At 36.6% G+C, this 17,423-nt stretch overlaps 1 protein-coding gene across 5 annotated transcripts in view; it reads right to left on the bottom strand.

Annotated features, from left to right (window-relative positions):
* ZNF148 (zinc finger protein 148) overlaps window positions 1-17,423 on the bottom strand; it is a 44,615-nt gene that overhangs the window by 12,916 nt on the left and 14,276 nt on the right. For 3 of the 5 annotated variants that reach the window (XM_042784062.1, XM_042784063.1, XM_009966272.3), the window contains exons 2-5: window positions 6,738-7,083; window positions 5,403-5,528; window positions 2,262-2,385; window positions 1,513-1,596 (exon numbers count right to left, since the gene is read on the bottom strand). In XM_042784062.1, the coding sequence (XP_042639996.1) occupies window positions 1,513-1,596; window positions 2,262-2,385; window positions 5,403-5,528; window positions 6,738-7,083 (680 nt within the window). The remainder of the gene's footprint in view (window positions 1-1,512; window positions 1,597-2,261; window positions 2,386-5,402; window positions 5,529-6,737; window positions 7,084-17,423) is intronic. The other 2 variants (XM_042784064.1, XM_042784065.1) reach the window with 2 other exon arrangements.

The raw sequence follows: 17,423 nt of genomic DNA, 5'->3' as shown, positions 1-17,423 counted from the left end.
GTTAATTTGTTAAATGTCACCCTTTTCTCTGCTAAACAAAGACTAGTGTATGTAAGAGCTGGCAAAAAAACCTGCAAGCCTCCCACCACCACACCCTCCCTCCAAAGCTTACAGTCAACATAGAATTCTCATTAGAGCTAGAAGTTGAATTTAAAAAGATAATTAAATCCATTTATGAAATATTTGCAGTCAAGTGTTAATTAACTATATCGCCCAGACTCTCATTTTCAAAGCCACGTACAGGGAATAATCCTCATTAAAAAATTAAAAAAAAAAAAAAAATCTTTTGGAAAACATGAACACTGCCCTTAAATTTTTGACTCTTTTTTTTGGGGGGGGGGGGAGAGGGGAGCAAATAGATGGAAGACAGTGAATGAGCATTCTTTTCAAGAACAGTATCTACACAACGTGGAGGCAGCATGCTTCACCAATTCAGAGCCAGAGGAAAGACTAGGAACAGAACAAAGACACTGGAGAGAAGAATGGAGGACTCTTCTGTGGCTGACTGGCTGAAGGAAACCTACTTAGCCTGGACTCATGGCAACCTAGGATACAAAAATCCCATAAACAACAGGGCATTTGTGCATGTAACTCCCTGTACACTGCTCTGAAAATTCATTTTGTAGAGTTTTTTCTCCCTCTCAACACATGCTCACACTGCGCTGCATGTTAGTAGCTGTCATATCCATTTAAATGCTACAGCCAAGAAACACTGTGCACATTCACCAGCTCTGCTTTTCTAAAAAAGAGGCTGAGAAATTGGCATCTAGTCCAAAGGGACCATATTACAAAATATTTAAAGAGGGATTGAAAGGCCATGCACCAAAATGCCAAAAACCCAATGAAGCCAAACCTGTTAAAGAATGTGGTTTTGTGTGGTGCAAGAAGATAAAAATATAAACATGTATAAACTTTAACTCTCTTTGGCTTAAAACTTTGGGCCTTATTTGACCTATATTGCATATTTTTAAACTAAGGCTCTTATTTTTAGTATAGTTTTGAATTAAACCTTTCATAAAAAAAGAAAAAAAAAAAAAAGGTGAAAAGTGAAGCTGAAACTAATACTTTGGGGTTAGGCATTTTGGCCATTTTAGTCCTGGCACTTTTTCATCAAATTCCAAAATAAATAAATAAATAAATCGATAAATCCACTGAAATGTAATTTGGAAGTCCCCGTTGTCTGAATTAACTTCGTACAACACAAGATAGAACTGCTTAACAAACCTTAACTTTTGTGAATGCACAAACTTCAGGATTTGCTACTCTGTGGTTATTTATAGAACACTACTTTCAGATCTGCTTCCTAGAGTTTATACTCACTTTACAGCCAAAGGAAAGTGGAACAAGTTGAAAGCACAAAACTAATTTATTTTTAAAAGTTTTATAGCATCTGTTAAGTTAAAACAAACTATAACAGGATTTTAGGCTGCATACTTATTACCAGAAACCTTGCCTGAGTAGGGAAACAGTTTTTAAGCACGCCAGTAAAGATACTCAAGGCACTATACTCACCAGTATGAATCTTCTCATGCCTCTGTAGCAGGTACTTCTGTATGAAACGCATGTCGCACTGACTGCACTGAAATGGTTTTTCACCTTGAACAATATAATTCCACATCCATAAGTTAATAACTACACACTGTTGTTTCTGATAACTACTTTTGAGGAATATTAAAATATCTATTAAAAAAACAGCATCTGAGCGAATTCCAAAAATACTCTAATACCAAAAAACATTAGCCTTACTAAGTATATGAACTGCAGATTTCTTTCCATGATCCTAAGAGTCACATTAAGACTAGCACGGAAGAGTGATCTGAAATGGCTGTAATTTCCTCATGAACAAGATCAATCACGATGCTGGCATAAGACTGCATTCAGGATACTGGCAAGCTATTATAATGGTAAGTACCTTTGTCACTTCTCCGAACCAGAGAGATACCTCATCAGGCAAATAAGCAGCCGGAGCACATTTTACAAAGGGGTCAATTTTGGCACTTAGGCTACAAGTCAACCCATTACTTTCTGATAAAGAAAGAAAAGAAACCTTGTAAACAGTTAGGTCTTCAGTTTACTAAACATATGTTGATTTTTTTTTTTTCTGGTATTCTTTTGACACTTTGGTGCATGGAATCTCTAAGCTTAGATGCCAAGTTAGCTACACTCTTAAAACTGAAATTCGCATAGAGCTGAAAACATTTTTAATATAAGTAAACAACTCTTTATATAGTAGAAAAGACAAATTTGAAGTCAAGCAGTACCTGTATGAATGAAGACATGTCTCTGTAAATGGTAGTTGGTTCTAAAGGCAGCATTGCAATGCTCACAAACATGAGATTTGTGGGTTTTCACACCAAGTGATCCATCCTCATTTATTGTAAGGATCTATTTTAAAAAGAGTAAAATTTGTTCTCACACTACCCTCTAAAGATGTCTTATTAACTACAAAAAAAAAAAAACATTAATTTTTTTGATGCAGAAAATTTAAATATTTCAGGTAAAACAATGCTAATTTCTACAAAGCTATGTGTTAGGCTTTTAGTATACATTTCCAATTGCAGTCCAATCCAGTTTGTGTCTCGCTGTGTATTAAGAGATATTTCAACAGGATGGAGACAAAAGCAGCTCATGGAAAATCAGCTTAGAGCTCCCCTATTCACAGCTGAGTCACTTTATATGCTACTGTTTACTTTGACCGTCTGTTGGAAAGGATGCAAAGTAACCAAACCACCTCTGGGCGCTGAACCATGGATAATCATATTTTAAAGCAAAAGTGAAAACTTATATTCTTTTTTCAAATCACAGCTATAAATGTTTTCTAAAAAGACATTAAAACTTATCCAGGATAGTCATACAAATTATCTACATCTACATAATACCAGAAGCCTCGGAGGCAAAATTGTATTTTAAAAACCAAAACCCCAAAGCCAAACAACCAAGAAAATAGTATTACTCTTCTCGCCTTTCAGGTTTTTCACTCAATATACATATTAGAGCATCTCCTTGACAAATTCAACTTGCCACACTCAATTGCTTTGCTGTCAAACAAAGCCACTACTTTTATATAAAGTTTAAAAAACTTAAATGAAAAAAATTGCACCATATCTACCTTATTCAATAAAGCCCATCACAAGTTTTCTCTAATTTGTTGAAAAGAAAAAAAAAACAAAACCCAAACTCTCTATCATCTCTGGCAAGAGAATAAGAAAACCAATAAACAAATTACATTTCCAAAAGTCTTACTTAACTGGAATCAGAACTATGAGAATAGCTTAAAGTAACCTTAAATAAAACAGTTTAGTCCCTTGATATTGGCAAAAAATAAAAGTCTGCTGGGGAAACACATCTGCAATTTGATTAGCTACAATGTTTTAGGTTTTATGATAATGACAGTGATGAGAAAGAGAGAGTCAATAACTGAAATAATATCTCTGCAATAGTAGCAAATACTGTAGGATCTACTTAAACAATTTTTAATTCTGCATCAAAACTCAGCAAGAGTGAAAGTCTTGAGCTAACAAATTCTTGTGCATTCACTCTGAAGGACAAGCACATTCATACGTTTGTAAAACTGGTATGTTACAGCTCCAGTAAGTCACAGATAGAGACAACTATAAAAACTCTGTTCTGTAACAACATACAGCTAGTGAAACACTGACTGATTATTTAAAGTAAATTTAAATACGTGTTATGAAATGCTTTTCATATATTATATTGAAATTTTAAAATAATTGCGTAGAAAATACACTTAATCACAGTTATCCTAAACCTGGGCTCTTCTACTGCATACACTCATTGTACCACCTCTTAAATGAAGAAAGTTAACTTGGTCAGTGCAGTTTTCCTAATAAAAGCAACAAAAAGTGTGTGTGTGTGTGTGTGTGTTCATGCGCGTGTGTACACGTGTTTGTGTGCATGGAAGAGGGAAAAGTAGACAGGATTCATAAAAACTAATGACTTTTTATTTATATGATGACTACATTATTGTAAAATAAAATGTAACATGTTTCAGTATGTTAATTGACTTCCATTTGTAAAAGTCCCAGCTGCTGTCTGGACAGAAAATCAACCCCATTACTCTGGGAATACTAACTTAAACTGCAGTAGCCTCTCACCTATGTCAGTCCTTCAGCTTCTTTCTGCCCTTCTACTCTGACAAGTTTGAAAAAAGGGAGAGACTGAAAAAGAACCTGTTTAATAGTTCTCCTGATCATTTTTCAATCTTTTGTCATCTCAAAAGACTAACACTGACAGATTGGGAGATACAAAGGAAGCATGCAAGTACCTGTCTGTAGAAAGAGGGACACATGCCTCTCCTACCTTGCCATGTTTCCATGGAAGTGATCTGTGAACGTACTCAACCTGGATCTCCTTTTTCTATCAAAGGGAGAAGTGTCTTGATGCACAGGATTTGGAACCTGCTTCCACACCCAATCCGAAACAAATTTCTCAACCTTCCAAGAACACTACAAGTGCAACCTAATTTGACACTGCTTTGAGGAGGACTGAGGAGTCCCACTCCCAGGCCAACAAAAAGGTTTTGAAGTTTTTCTTGGTGTTAGGGTGAGTTTTCCTTCAATGGATACACGGTCTGGGTTGATTTCAGAGGAGGCTTATTTTAATGCTGCTGTGTGATAATATGTAACTGATTTTTGCCTATCAGAGCAGCCTGTGTATGTTCTATTTTAAGTCTGAAGATTCAAAATGATTTGGGGAATTACTAAAAGATATAACACTGCTACCTCATGAGGTGAAATGATTCTGGTTTTATCTGAAGTGCGCCTCAATAGAAGAAAATTGGTTTCAGACATACAGGGATACATACTCTTCATGAATGGATCTACAAAACAAATTTTGAAGGAACAAACCAGCAGCTATGGTAAGAGTCTTTTGATATAAATAAATACATATATGAAGATGATTATGACCACAGGAATATTCCCTACTGGTAAATTATTTTATATATATTAGTAAACTTTTTAGAATTTCCAAAACTACCATTTTAGATCTATTTTTAAAAACTTCTCACTACTATGCATGAAGCATATAAAATTATCAGGCTCACAGAAAAGCATGACTATTATTAGATAGATACAGAGTAATGATTTATAAATTGTCTACAAAGCTACTGACTCATAATTTAAAAAAAATATTTGGAGAGAGACCTGCCTGGAGAGACAGATGTTAAAATATGTCAAGGGTTCATGTTGCTAAAAAGAGTTCAAAGAAAAACACTGTTATATCAGGTTTTGTTTTGGGTCTCTGGTGAACTTCAGAACTGCATCTTTACTGAGCAAACAAACAATTTCCAGCCTAACTACTTCAAATGCTAATGAAATTAGTCATAGTCAACCAAATCTTCAGGTTCTTTTAATCTTGGTTTTGCCAAATCAATGTCTTACTTTTGCTGGTGAACGCTGTTTTCTTTTCTTCTTTTTCTGCAAATCTACTGGCTCTCGTATTTGTTTTTTGTCTCGTTTCTGTTGTTCAGATGCATCAGTAAAGGTAATTTCTTGCTTTACACTGATCTGTTAAGATACCAAGTGCCAGTTTCAGGTAAGGTTCTCACTACAGAAAAGCAATTTTTCAATTTTAGAAGATGACAAACTGCTGAAACAGAAAACCTTTTTCTAAGGGAATTATCTTGTGGCTTCATTCTTTCAGAAATTTAAGTGAAAGGAATAATAAGTATCTTAAATGAAAAGGGCATGGTTAATTTCTACAGTGACATTTTGATGTATCCTTTCATTCATCTCCCAAGGTCTTTTTTCCTTCTGACCTGTGGTGATTTTGAGATCAGTTCTTGTATTAAAATCACTTCCATCTGTAAAACCATTCAGTTCTTCATACCTATTTTACTTTAGTCCGTGTTGTTGTCAATGCAAGATTTAACGGAATAGTTTATTATATATTTAAGACAGAAGTATTTTTTAAGAAAAAAAGAACAGTGCTAATGAAGTTTGTTTCCAAAAAATATTTCTTGATCTAATGTAAACTTTAATAAAGAGCATGTTACTCTTACATTTCTTCTAACACCTGAACCACCTGGTCTACAGCTAACAGAGTAGTGTTTTAACAATGCTACCTTTCTGAAGATTATTCTTCGTGTATAAGGCTATCTACTTTTAAAGTCCTGGTAATTTATGTTTGAAGGGTAACAGTGATGATGTGCTGCATTACAGAAAGACACTCTGTTTTCAAAAGGAAGTCATCTATATTCTCTCTGGGAAAGCTGAGGTACACCTTCTGTTAGGTATCAAGGAGGGGCATATTTATGGTCATGTATGAAGTGTCACAGTCCAACCTGCAGTGTGAATGCAATTGCTAAGCGCCCACATAATCTGAAAACATACAAGATGCTTCCTACAGCAAAAGAAACTAAATAGTACTATGAAGAGCATAAACAGTGTGCACCTTTTAATAACGCTATTTATTCTGGTTTGTAGTTACCCTTGAACATTAAATATATTTAAAAGAGCACAATTTAACGTATTAATTATATGGTAACAGCCTGCTTCTAAAATATTTATAAAACAGATACTTAAAGATTATACTTAATTGGCAAAATTTATCCAGAGCCAGAGGCAAATGACATTTTCATAAATAGCATCCATTCATAAATATTTTGATAATCAAAATCCAAATAAGTAATTAATAGATTCTTGCCAGAGTAGGATTAGACTACCAGATCAAGCTTCCTAGTAATTCCTTCAATATTTCACAAAGAAATTGCTTACAGGGACATTAACAGCATACTGCAGCCCTTGAGGAAGTCTATCTTGTGTATCCATGTCATCATCATTTTTTACCGTCTCCTCATGGACCATGAGTTCATCATGTGAAATCATCTCTTGCTGTCGAAGTTCACTTTCTTGTAACACTTCATCTGTTGCAAGAATTTCTTGGTGCGCCATAGTCCGATCTTGAAGCACTGCCTCTTGCCGTTCTCCCGATACTCCAGACTGGTCAGATACTGCACCCATCCCTACCATAGCCCTGGATGACTGCATTTGGTCTATGCCACCACATTTAAGAAATAATCCTCCCAGCTTGTCTTCAATGTTCATTCTTAAGTGCAATAACCTACAAAGAAAGTTTTGATAGTAAACATCTACAATTGGTGCTCTTGCTTAAAATTTTTTACTTAAAAACATTTCATAAGAACTCAGTTAGTAGTCAACATACACACATGCACTCCTAAAACTGATATCCGAATAAAAGCGAAAAGTTGGATATCTCGGTTCAACATGAAAAGATTCTCCTTTCACACACATGCATGTGTGCACAACTGAACACTTTCAAATAAAAAGTTTCAAATCAAAGTGCGTTCTGATACCTGGCAAAATCCTGGTAATTAAATGATAGCTTAATTCCTCCTTCTCCTTCCTTAGAAAACTTGGGTTTTTTTCTGTGTGCCCTTTTTAAACTGTTCCCTTTTTCTGTTTTGACTGCCTTTTATAAATGCCCCTTTCATATTGGTCCTGTTCTCCTTACTTCCTTGTCCTTTAAGTGCCCTTTCACTGCTGCTACCCCAGGGCATACTGTAGCTGCTGAAACATCTTAATATCCACAAGTGAGAGAAAACTGGGCTGCATCAAGAGCAGTGTGGCCAGCAGGTCAAGGGAGGGGATTCTCCCGCTCTGCTCCACTTTCATGAGACCCCACCTGCAGTGCTGTGTCCAGCTCTGGGGCAACCAATATAAGGGCATGGACCTGCTTGAGCGGGTCCAGAGGAGGCCACAAAAATGATCAGAACGATGGAGTCTCCTATGAAGACAAGCTCAGAGAGTTGGGGTTGTTCAGCCTGAAGAAGAGAAGACTCCAGGGAGACCTTAGAGTGGCCTTCCAGTACTTAAAGGGGACCTACAGGAAAGATAGGGATAAACTTTTTAGTAGGGCCTGTTGCAATAAGACAAAGGGTAATGGTTTTAAACTAAAAAATGTAGATTTAGAGTAGATATAAGGAAGAAATTTGTTATAATGAGGGTGGTGAAACACTGGAACAGGTTGCCCAGAGAGATGGTAGATGCCCCATCCCTGGAAACACTCAAGGTCAGGCTGAATGGGGCACTGAGGAACCTAATGCAGTTGAAGATGTCCCTGCTCATTGCAGGGGGGTTGGACTGGATGACGTTTAAAGGTCTCTTCCAACCCAAACTGTTCTATGAAAAAACAACTTTCTGGCTAAAGGTGTATGTCAAATAAAGACTACAGAGAGGTCAAATCTGTTTATAAAAAAGGCATTCATTTTCACACCTATTGAGCAGGAGCATTAGTCGGGAAATATGAGTTCCAGTCATGAATAGCATTACCATAATATTGACTTATGGTACACAGATAGATATAAAATCGTAGTATTTCAACAAGTATCATGATATCATTAAATGTTTTTTAAGATAGGGCGGTAGGCTTTTGTAAAGCTGGAACTGGCAGCTTCTTCTTATTCCATTTATTATTATATATGCAAGACAGCGCTAAGACTCTTCTTCTCCTTGGCATACTGGATGTCCAGTCACAGCAGTCAGCCTCCTTCACCTTATTCCCCAGGCCCATAACTTCTACCCATTCCACAGTGCCTTGCACTACTCCTTCAGACAGACAGACAAGACATCCTTCCTCCATCCCTCTATCTTCCCACAGCTGGAGGCAAAGGCTGGAGGAGACAGAGCGGTGGGAGCAGAGGCACAATGGACTTGGACAACACACAGCAGGCCCAGCCAAAGCACAAAATGGGTATCTTGAGGAGTATTACAATAGCATCAGCACCTTCGATTTTGATGCATTCAGAATTACAAGATAGATGTGATGTTGGTATATTGCTAGTGATCAGCTTTAAATTCTGTCCCCCTAAGGGTGCAGCATGGTGAAAGGCTCCATCTCCATTCAAGTTTTAAGTCAGCAGCAACGCTTCTTTCCCTGCAGCTCTCAACAACTCATAACCAAAGAAATCAAGTCTCCCTGCCTAGAATTGGCAGGGCCAGCACCCTGCAGAACTGCACCACTACAACCTCCTGCCAGTTTAACAGCCTGCCAACATGCAAAAAGACTGGATCAAATAAATGTACACAAAATGTTAAATTTCAATTTTTCAGTTTGAGCCATTTGATCATTCTCCAAATCATTTTTCTCACCAGAAAAATCTTTTGAAAATTCTTGATTTATCTTAAACATTTGGGAAGATCTGTTTATACCAAACTATACTGAGTTTACAAAATAAATAGTGGTCTTTCTTCAGGTAAGATCCTAGAGTACTTAGTAGGAATGCAAGCCACTAGCAGAAACAGCTGAAAAAGATCTCCAAGTTCTCCTACATTATACTTTGTTTCAAATACTACTATTAGTTCTTAAACTTCTGAAAGTAAAATTCACTCAGTTTTGTAAAAAACCATCAAAGAAACAAAACAATCTGCCACACACCCCAACAAATGGAAAAAAAAAAAAAAAAAAAACAAAAAACAAAAAACACACACCACCTTCTGGTAGCAACTCATGTTGTATAACTTGAAAGTGAAAGAACCTTTGTCCCTAATCTCTATCGTGAGAGGTTCTAAATTTCTGAATGTATCATAGAAAGGCTAACAGGATGGTCTGACTTCTGAGTTTCAAATATTTAAGACACATGTCAAAGAAAGAAGCTTTTCAGTCAGATTTTTTTTTTTTTCAGTAAACCTTCCTCTGCTGGAAGTCAGGAGGACAGAGTCACCAAGCTAAATCTGTTTATATATGACAATGTCATTAAAATTTTTAATATTCTTCCTTCCTACATAAAAAGCACATTCTAGGGACCAAAAAAGCCTGTGATAGGAGAAGAACGTGGGGAAAACTTCTGTTCAGAACATTTATGTTTGCAATTTTTCCTTTTTTGTTCTTCTGCAATTCTAACGTAAAGAAGTTTGAAATCTTACTCTTGATTTTCACAGCATCTGTCTTCAGATACAGACAACAATTCTTTAATGCCTTGAGACAGTTCAGGTAGTGCTACGTGACAAATTTACTCCCGAGTTAATCCACTTTATAGTCAGAGAATAAGATTTCACATGTCTTCAAGGAAAATGCACATCCAGTACGCCACACAGCAACCTGCAGACATTATATAATCCATGAAGTATTTTTTGGAGGTAACTGGGAAACCATACTGATAGTTTCTCAGCAATAACACAAACAAAACAAAACAAAAACCTGGCACAGCACGAAGGCAGTATTTTTTTTCCACCAATGCAGATCTCCCAGAGACATCTTGCAACAACACCCTAAAAGGGGAAAATGAGGATGAATTTATCATCTTATCGGTGTGGAACATCCCGTGCCAAGTAAGAAATGTGAGAAGGAATTGAAGTTCTTAAGAACCTGTCTCCCATGAAGTCATTATTTGATAAGAGACGGTGCAAAAGATCTAAGGTTGAAATTGGTTTCTAAGGTAGAGCATTTTAAACATGTAGCTTGAAAGATAGACTCCAAGGAAAACAAGCAGATATATTTATTCATCTTAGCCTTTATCCCAAGTTAATCCATACTCAGGGTACATCACAGATAGATTGGCATTCACTATGCTTTTGTTCCATACTACAGAAACACGACAGCATAAGCTCGCTGCAGATTCTTTAGAGGAATGACATGGACAGGTACTAGAATACAAGAACTCAAGATGCTGAAACGCATTCAAGGTAGAACAAACAGTATTGAGTGTGAGAACACAGTGGCCCTAATCTGTCTGCTCTAGCCACTGACAGAAACAGCACAGAAGGTTTTTCCACATGGAGGATACTGCCATATCACTCTGAAATTAGGTATGAATTGCAGAAATCTTGGATTTAAAGCTATTTCCTGGCAGGAGGGTAGGCAAGCAAATGCAAGACTGAAAGACTGAGTGTTTAACAGTGCAGAAGAGCCTGCTACTCTCACCAACAGAGGGGGGAAGACTTGTGACATGCAGGATCTTAGGACAGCTGGCCAGATACAGCAGCTGCCCAGAAAACAGGCTAGCAGTCTACTGGTATTTATTGGTCTTGTTAGTTCTCTCAATTGCAAAGGATATGGAAACTTTTTCTTTCTCACCCTGACTAGTAGGCTTAGCAGAGTCATGCAACCGAAAGCACTCAAGTTGTTTTCCAGTCATGATTTTGAGTCATATCAGAAGCTGGTGCAGTGAATGTACTGCTTATTAAATCTGGCTTTCGAACATCTGGCTTTTCATAGAAAAATAATGAGAACTTATAGTATTAGGCTGCATATTCTACAGTGATGAAATGCAAAGTAAGTTATATGACATGCAGGTACTGTTTTAAAATGAAGAACCACAAACAAAAACAAGCTATTAATCCAAACAAGAAGTATCCCAACTGCAATCAATTCAGTAAAACACATGTAATTTGTCAACTGACACCTTTTGGCTCACATAAAAGGAATCCTATCATTTAAATTGAAGATGAGAGGTGTTCTTGGAAGAATGACAGTGTGATAAAGAAAATGTAAGTTAAAAGCATTCAGACAAGCTCACTTTACCAAACCTGCAAAGACTAAATAAATATTTTATGTGAATGATACACCTGTGAAATAAAAATCAACTTATTTTGAGATTATCTTGAGGGAAGCTACAATAATACAAACCACATACTAACACACACAAGCACATTTCTTGGCATAAGACATTGTTTTCCTTATTGCAGAAATGTTTTCCATGGAATTTCAGAACTTCTATTAAGCTTCAGCAAAATAAACATATGATTTTTCTTTAAATATATAGTTTCTCTATACACTGACAGGAAAAGGTGTCAACAAAACCCTTAAAGTACCATTTTGCTTGGTAGAGGCTCTCCAAGCCTTTAGCGTAGGCAACACATTCCACAAGAGACCTCTAAAGGCAGAGCTTCCGGGGTACGCACACATTTTGAGGGAGGAGGGAGGGGAAGGGGAGGGACTGCACAGAAAAGGTCCTGTGGGATCATCCCAGCACCTTCTCTTTTCACACAGTGCTCCACAGCTGCTCACAGAACATCCACAGCCAGTGAACCATGTTGCTTCATTTCAAAAACTGCTGCTACGCCAAACCCTACGGCAGTACTTCAGAACTATTCATTGCAGTAACCCTGACATCAGTTTTTCCAAAGGTTACTGGTGCAGTAAGTTGGACAGCTAAGTGGTAAAGACAATATTTCTAATTAAAGAAACGGCCATTTAAGCAAAAACATACTAAATGAAAAGCGTGACAACCAATTACAATTCAGAATCAGAAATTAAAATACAATCAAAAGAAAACATCAATGGATTTTTAAAAGTTTGCTGGGATGGTGGCTGCTATGAAGTAAAGCTGAACAGGGACCCTGAAGGAAAGTGGCAAAGCCACCGAAGTACAACACATGGTCCAGCTCTTTTTCTCCACTTCAGCTGATGGTGGGTAAGGGTTATTCTGTCTTCTCCCTTCTTTTCTTAAGCAAGTAGTAAAGCGTTATTTAATTTAATGAGCAATTAAATTGTTCATTAACCCAGAGATACTAATTGGGTTCACTTTAAAAATAAAATGTGCAGTACTGGGTTGAGTTTCTGTAGTTAGAATTTAAAAGATTATTTATGGAGGTGAAAAAAATAAAACATTCTTAAGGATTAATAACAGACAAAATATGAAAATCATCTGCATTTTAATATCTACTTGTAGAACAGAACTAATTTAATGGTTTTGCTCTGTTTTTTAAAGATGGCCTTTTTCTGTTTGTAAACAACTTCCTGCAAGAGTCTTTGTTGTTTTAAGACTTCTGCTTTTTTTTTTTTAATGTGTTAAAAAGTAAGATTTGCTACTTTCTGTATCCATATCCCACTCCACTACTTTACTATATTAACTTTTCCCTGCTTTTCCAAGGCAAAATGGAATGAAAGAACGTTGAAGGAAACAAGAAAATAAAGTTTGTTAAAATTTCATTATTTTTCTGGATTAAATCTTAGCTCCTTCTGAAGGATTCTAACAAAGACTTAAGATAGAAATATTACTTCCATATATAGCAATAAAGTTCCTTTAACCATGTTTTCCAAGATTCAGCAATCCAAACACAAGAGCCAGGATGCACAACAGCAATTCTAACATGCCTTTCACAACTCGATACCATTCGGACAAAAATATCTACCTCCAAGATTCCCCCCACAAAAGCTGAGACTGAGCTCAACTCAAAGTATTAATTGGTTTCAGGGTAATCTTACACTGGAAGTAGCCCTATTACATTATTTTAGTTCCACATTTTGGGAAGTGTGCTTTCATTTAAGGTAAGACAAGGCAAACTTCATAATGAACTGATACCTGAAGCTACAGACTATGTACCTGAGCACATTGCTACCAACAGCCTTGCTTCCACAACAGCCTTTGGAAAAAAGAGTGTATTCAGGGCCCAAACAACAAACTGTATAAAAGCTACTAGTACAAAATGCACATGCAATAAACTTTAAAAAAAGGCAATCTATGGAAACCCCTAAGCGTATTTTGCTTCTTAGGGCTCATCTCTGAGGTCATACTACCATGATTTGTGCTAAACAGTCAACTTAAATTAATATAGTGTATATAAATCTACAAAACTCCCTAAGTGAACGTTCTTATTCTAGCAGTGAAGGTTTTTTTTTCCTTCCTTACTTAGTGTAATTCACTTTGGAAAGGTTTAGTCTAAATAAAAAAAAAGCCAATCACTATATAATCTGAGCAGTTTTACTGGCACAACTAGTAAAACCTTTCTAAGCAGACAAACTTCTATAAAATCAACAACTGATGCCTATCATGACAAGAGAGGTTCACGTTCTTCTATCAGAAAGTGAAGATTAAAATAAATCCTTTATGAAATTCAGATAGGGAAACAACCAACCAAAAGGCCATTCCAGTGAGACATTTGGTGTGTTTTCTGATTTAGGAAAAAAAAGTCAATCCAACTCTCAATGATACAGCTGCAAAAAACAATCTGATATATGGGCTACCTGCCCAAACAGTGCCAGGTTGCCTTCACTGGGTTGAGCACAGCATTGTGCAACGAAGAAGGGAGTTGGACAAAAACGTACCCACCAGAAAAGCCATTAGGTTTCCTCTGGAGCAGTGGGACCATGCAGGCAGGGTGTACAGGAGGTGGACAAGTAAAGAAGCAGGGAGGATGGAAAAGGACTGCTCCTTTCAGTGGCGGCCAGTGGTTAGATTAGATTAAAGCATATTGTGAAACTGCTCCACAAATGCAGTGTACATACACAAATGAACAAGTTACAGCTGCCACGCAGACATCCTTAACAGCTATGCCAAATTTAGATCAGGGGAAAAACATATATCTGCATTCTCAAATGCTTTCTTCCTAAAAGGAAGTATAGCAGTCAAAATAATTCTGCAATTCCTAATGCTAATGAAGAAAGAGATACCAACATGGCTTAATAACACATTTAAAACTACTTATGTTTAAGCATTACCCTGAATAAAACTGCCATGAATACAATCTTCTTCAAAAGGAAGGAAAAAATTAGAACTTGACAGGTTCCTAACGTCCACTGAAAAACCCTTGCAGACCATGAAGAATGTTAAGTATTTTGACATCAGAAAATATATTTATTTGCACCATTAAAGTATGGGTATAGTCCAGTATAAAAGGAAACACAGCTAGCTTTTACAATACCAGAAGTTCAATTTTTAACATACTGCAGAAGTCTGGAAAGTAAAAAATAATACCCTACCTAATGGTTCTAAATAAAGAACATTAAATAAAATTATCTTTTCTCCCTACTCAGAAAAATAAAACAGCTAAAAGAAAGGTTTTGAAATTAACACACAAGTGTTTGTAAGCATGAATTAAAATGTGTTGAATTGCAAAAAGAAAGTAATCAAACATAAATCATTGTGAAAAGGTTCACAGATCATAAAATTAACACATTCTAAAATGTAACATATGATACAAACACTCTTAAGACTTGTTGCACAGTTATTTCTAAATGCTCCATGTTGCTGAACACATGCCAGTACAGGGCCTGATCCCACAAAGATTTAAACCCATAGTGAGCTGTGAATAGTCCTATTACAATCAACAGAATTACTCACAGAAAATCTACTTATCATGCATAAAATTATCCATGTGTGAAAATCTTTGCCACCTTGCTTAATCTAAAATCAGTATTAGATCATCATCAGCATAACCATAATCTAATATCAAACCAAAGCATACCAGAAAGCTTTCAATACTACATTAACAAAGCCATAGTTACATGTAAAAAATCCACAGGGATGTCACCAGTGCAGCAAACATACTTTAAATATTCCAAAAATCATAAGCAAGTTAAGTTTTATCTGGGAAAAAAAAAAGGCCACTGATTTTATGGCACCAAACTAGTAGAAAATAGTTAATTTTGAGAATTTATATGAGAATTTCTACCACTGTATAGTTAACCTCAAAAGAACAATACAGAATTTCTGCCCTTACACTATGAAACTCAGGCACTCAAAAGTGCTCACTCCAAGGATTTCCAATTAATTTATATGCAGGAAAGAAAGCACCACACATAACTAAGGCTACCGAGCATCTTCTAAGGACCTCTAGTAATTTATAACTTCAGTCCAACTGGTTAAAACTTTGTGAAATTTCATCTATCACATGAATGCCTCAAGCTGAATCTTTATAAAAATATTTCAGATAAAGTATCAGATGTTTTTTCCATTTGATTTTGGTAACAGTGCAGTTAAAGATGAAAAAGCTGAGTCAATCTAACAGCTAACTGTCATTGAAAGGGGCAATCCTGCTCCCTCCTCCTAACTGTGAGAGTCCACCCTATCTTTTGTGCCTACTGTGATGCTCATATAAAGACATATCAATTTATACACTCCACCAGCCTGGCAATTTTTTTTGCCCCCCAGTTATTAATTTTTCTTCCAGGTTAACTCACTGACTGGAAGTCACAAAGACAGTGTGTCAGAAGCAGTTCAAAATAAGGTGCAGGAGTGGGCCCTTCCCTGTTCGGCATTCACAGCCTAACTGTCTCAGCCCATCTCATATAATTTCACCTCGAAAATAAATGGAAAAGAAAAATATGTTGCTTTTTAAAAACTGTGATTTTTTTTTTTTTTTGACAAGCCCTTAAATTTCTTGGGTCTCACCACTCCTCCTCTACTATCTGCAAGTATCTGTGAAGCATCTCTTCTCATCACTAACTGGCACTATGCTAGCGTCGTTTTACAGAAGATGACAACCTGCTGTTGCTATCAGTTACCCTACTGGCCCAAATGGCAAAGGTCTGTATATATGTATGTATAGGAAAATTTCTGATGCTTCTTTCCAGGTTGCTTTTTAAAAATCCTTAAAACATTATACACTGAAACTTCTGGGAGAATACAAGAAGTTGCATGCAAATGTACAGAAGTTTCAGGGACGATCACGACTAAGGTAACTTGGTTCAACACAGTTTGCCTCCCCAGCCTATTGGCACTGTGGTTTTAATTTTTTTTAAATAAAAAGATCATATATGTGAGAGTGTGTGTGTGTGTGTGTATCTACATGTATCTTTTTCTACAAAGTGTTGTTTCCTTCAGTACACTGGACGAAACTGCTCCATAGAAATAGGTGAAACTAGTAAGATAGTTCATACTGTCCTTGCTTTATTTGTTGCAAGGGCTGAAATGTGTGTAAATGAGACACAGTAAGGAGGAAAAGAAAGTCATGACCATTTAAGCAGTTGAATGCTATCTTGCAACATAGGATCCTATCCTTGGATCTTGCCAGCGTTCTTACGTAAGTCTCCATTTCTACCAAACTTTTTTTTAAAAATAGATGATCAATAATTATACTTCTCTCATTTTATGAGTGCTTACCCTGACATATTTGGGACAGATTTACCCTAAATGCTGAGTACTCAAAGCTGCAATTAAATCACTGACAGCAATACTTTGAAAATACAAAGGTGAATGCAATGCTGTATTAAAAAAAAAAAAAAAAATTCTCTTAAAGAGCTTAGTGGACGTCCACACCAATCACAAATTTTTATCTTACTCCCAGGCATCAATTCTCCAGCCATAAAATAAGAAATATCCCTTTCCTTTCCCTGAGGCATAGTGAAATACTTGTAATAATAAGCAACATTCAATATAGGTCACAAGGTGAACTAATCAGTTTATAATGGTCTTGTTCCTGCAGCCAGCACAGCTCTTGAGGTGAGAAAGTGGCACACATGAGATGGAAAGGTAAGCCCATACCAGTTACTGAGGTAAGTGCGGTGAGAAGGTCGGTGAGAGGGATCTGGCCTCTCCTAGCAGCTAATCACTGCTCAGAAAGCACAACCAACAAGGAGGTTTCCAATTAGTGTACAGCAGCCACTCTGGTGGATAATCACTAGGGAAATGGGAGCACACAGATGTAGGACTGTCATCAAGAAAAGGTAAGCACAACAGTAACACTGAAGAAGGAAACACTGGTTACCACCACGATGTTGTA

This window comes from Tyto alba, unplaced genomic scaffold (assembly GCF_018691265.1).
Source record: "Tyto alba isolate M040663 unplaced genomic scaffold, T.alba_DEE_v4.0 Super-Scaffold_7, whole genome shotgun sequence".
In the NCBI taxonomy this organism is placed as follows: domain Eukaryota; kingdom Metazoa; phylum Chordata; class Aves; order Strigiformes; family Tytonidae; genus Tyto; species Tyto alba.
The sequence above is the reverse complement of the archived record's forward strand: the minus strand, read 5'-3'. Positions and strand labels throughout refer to the sequence as shown.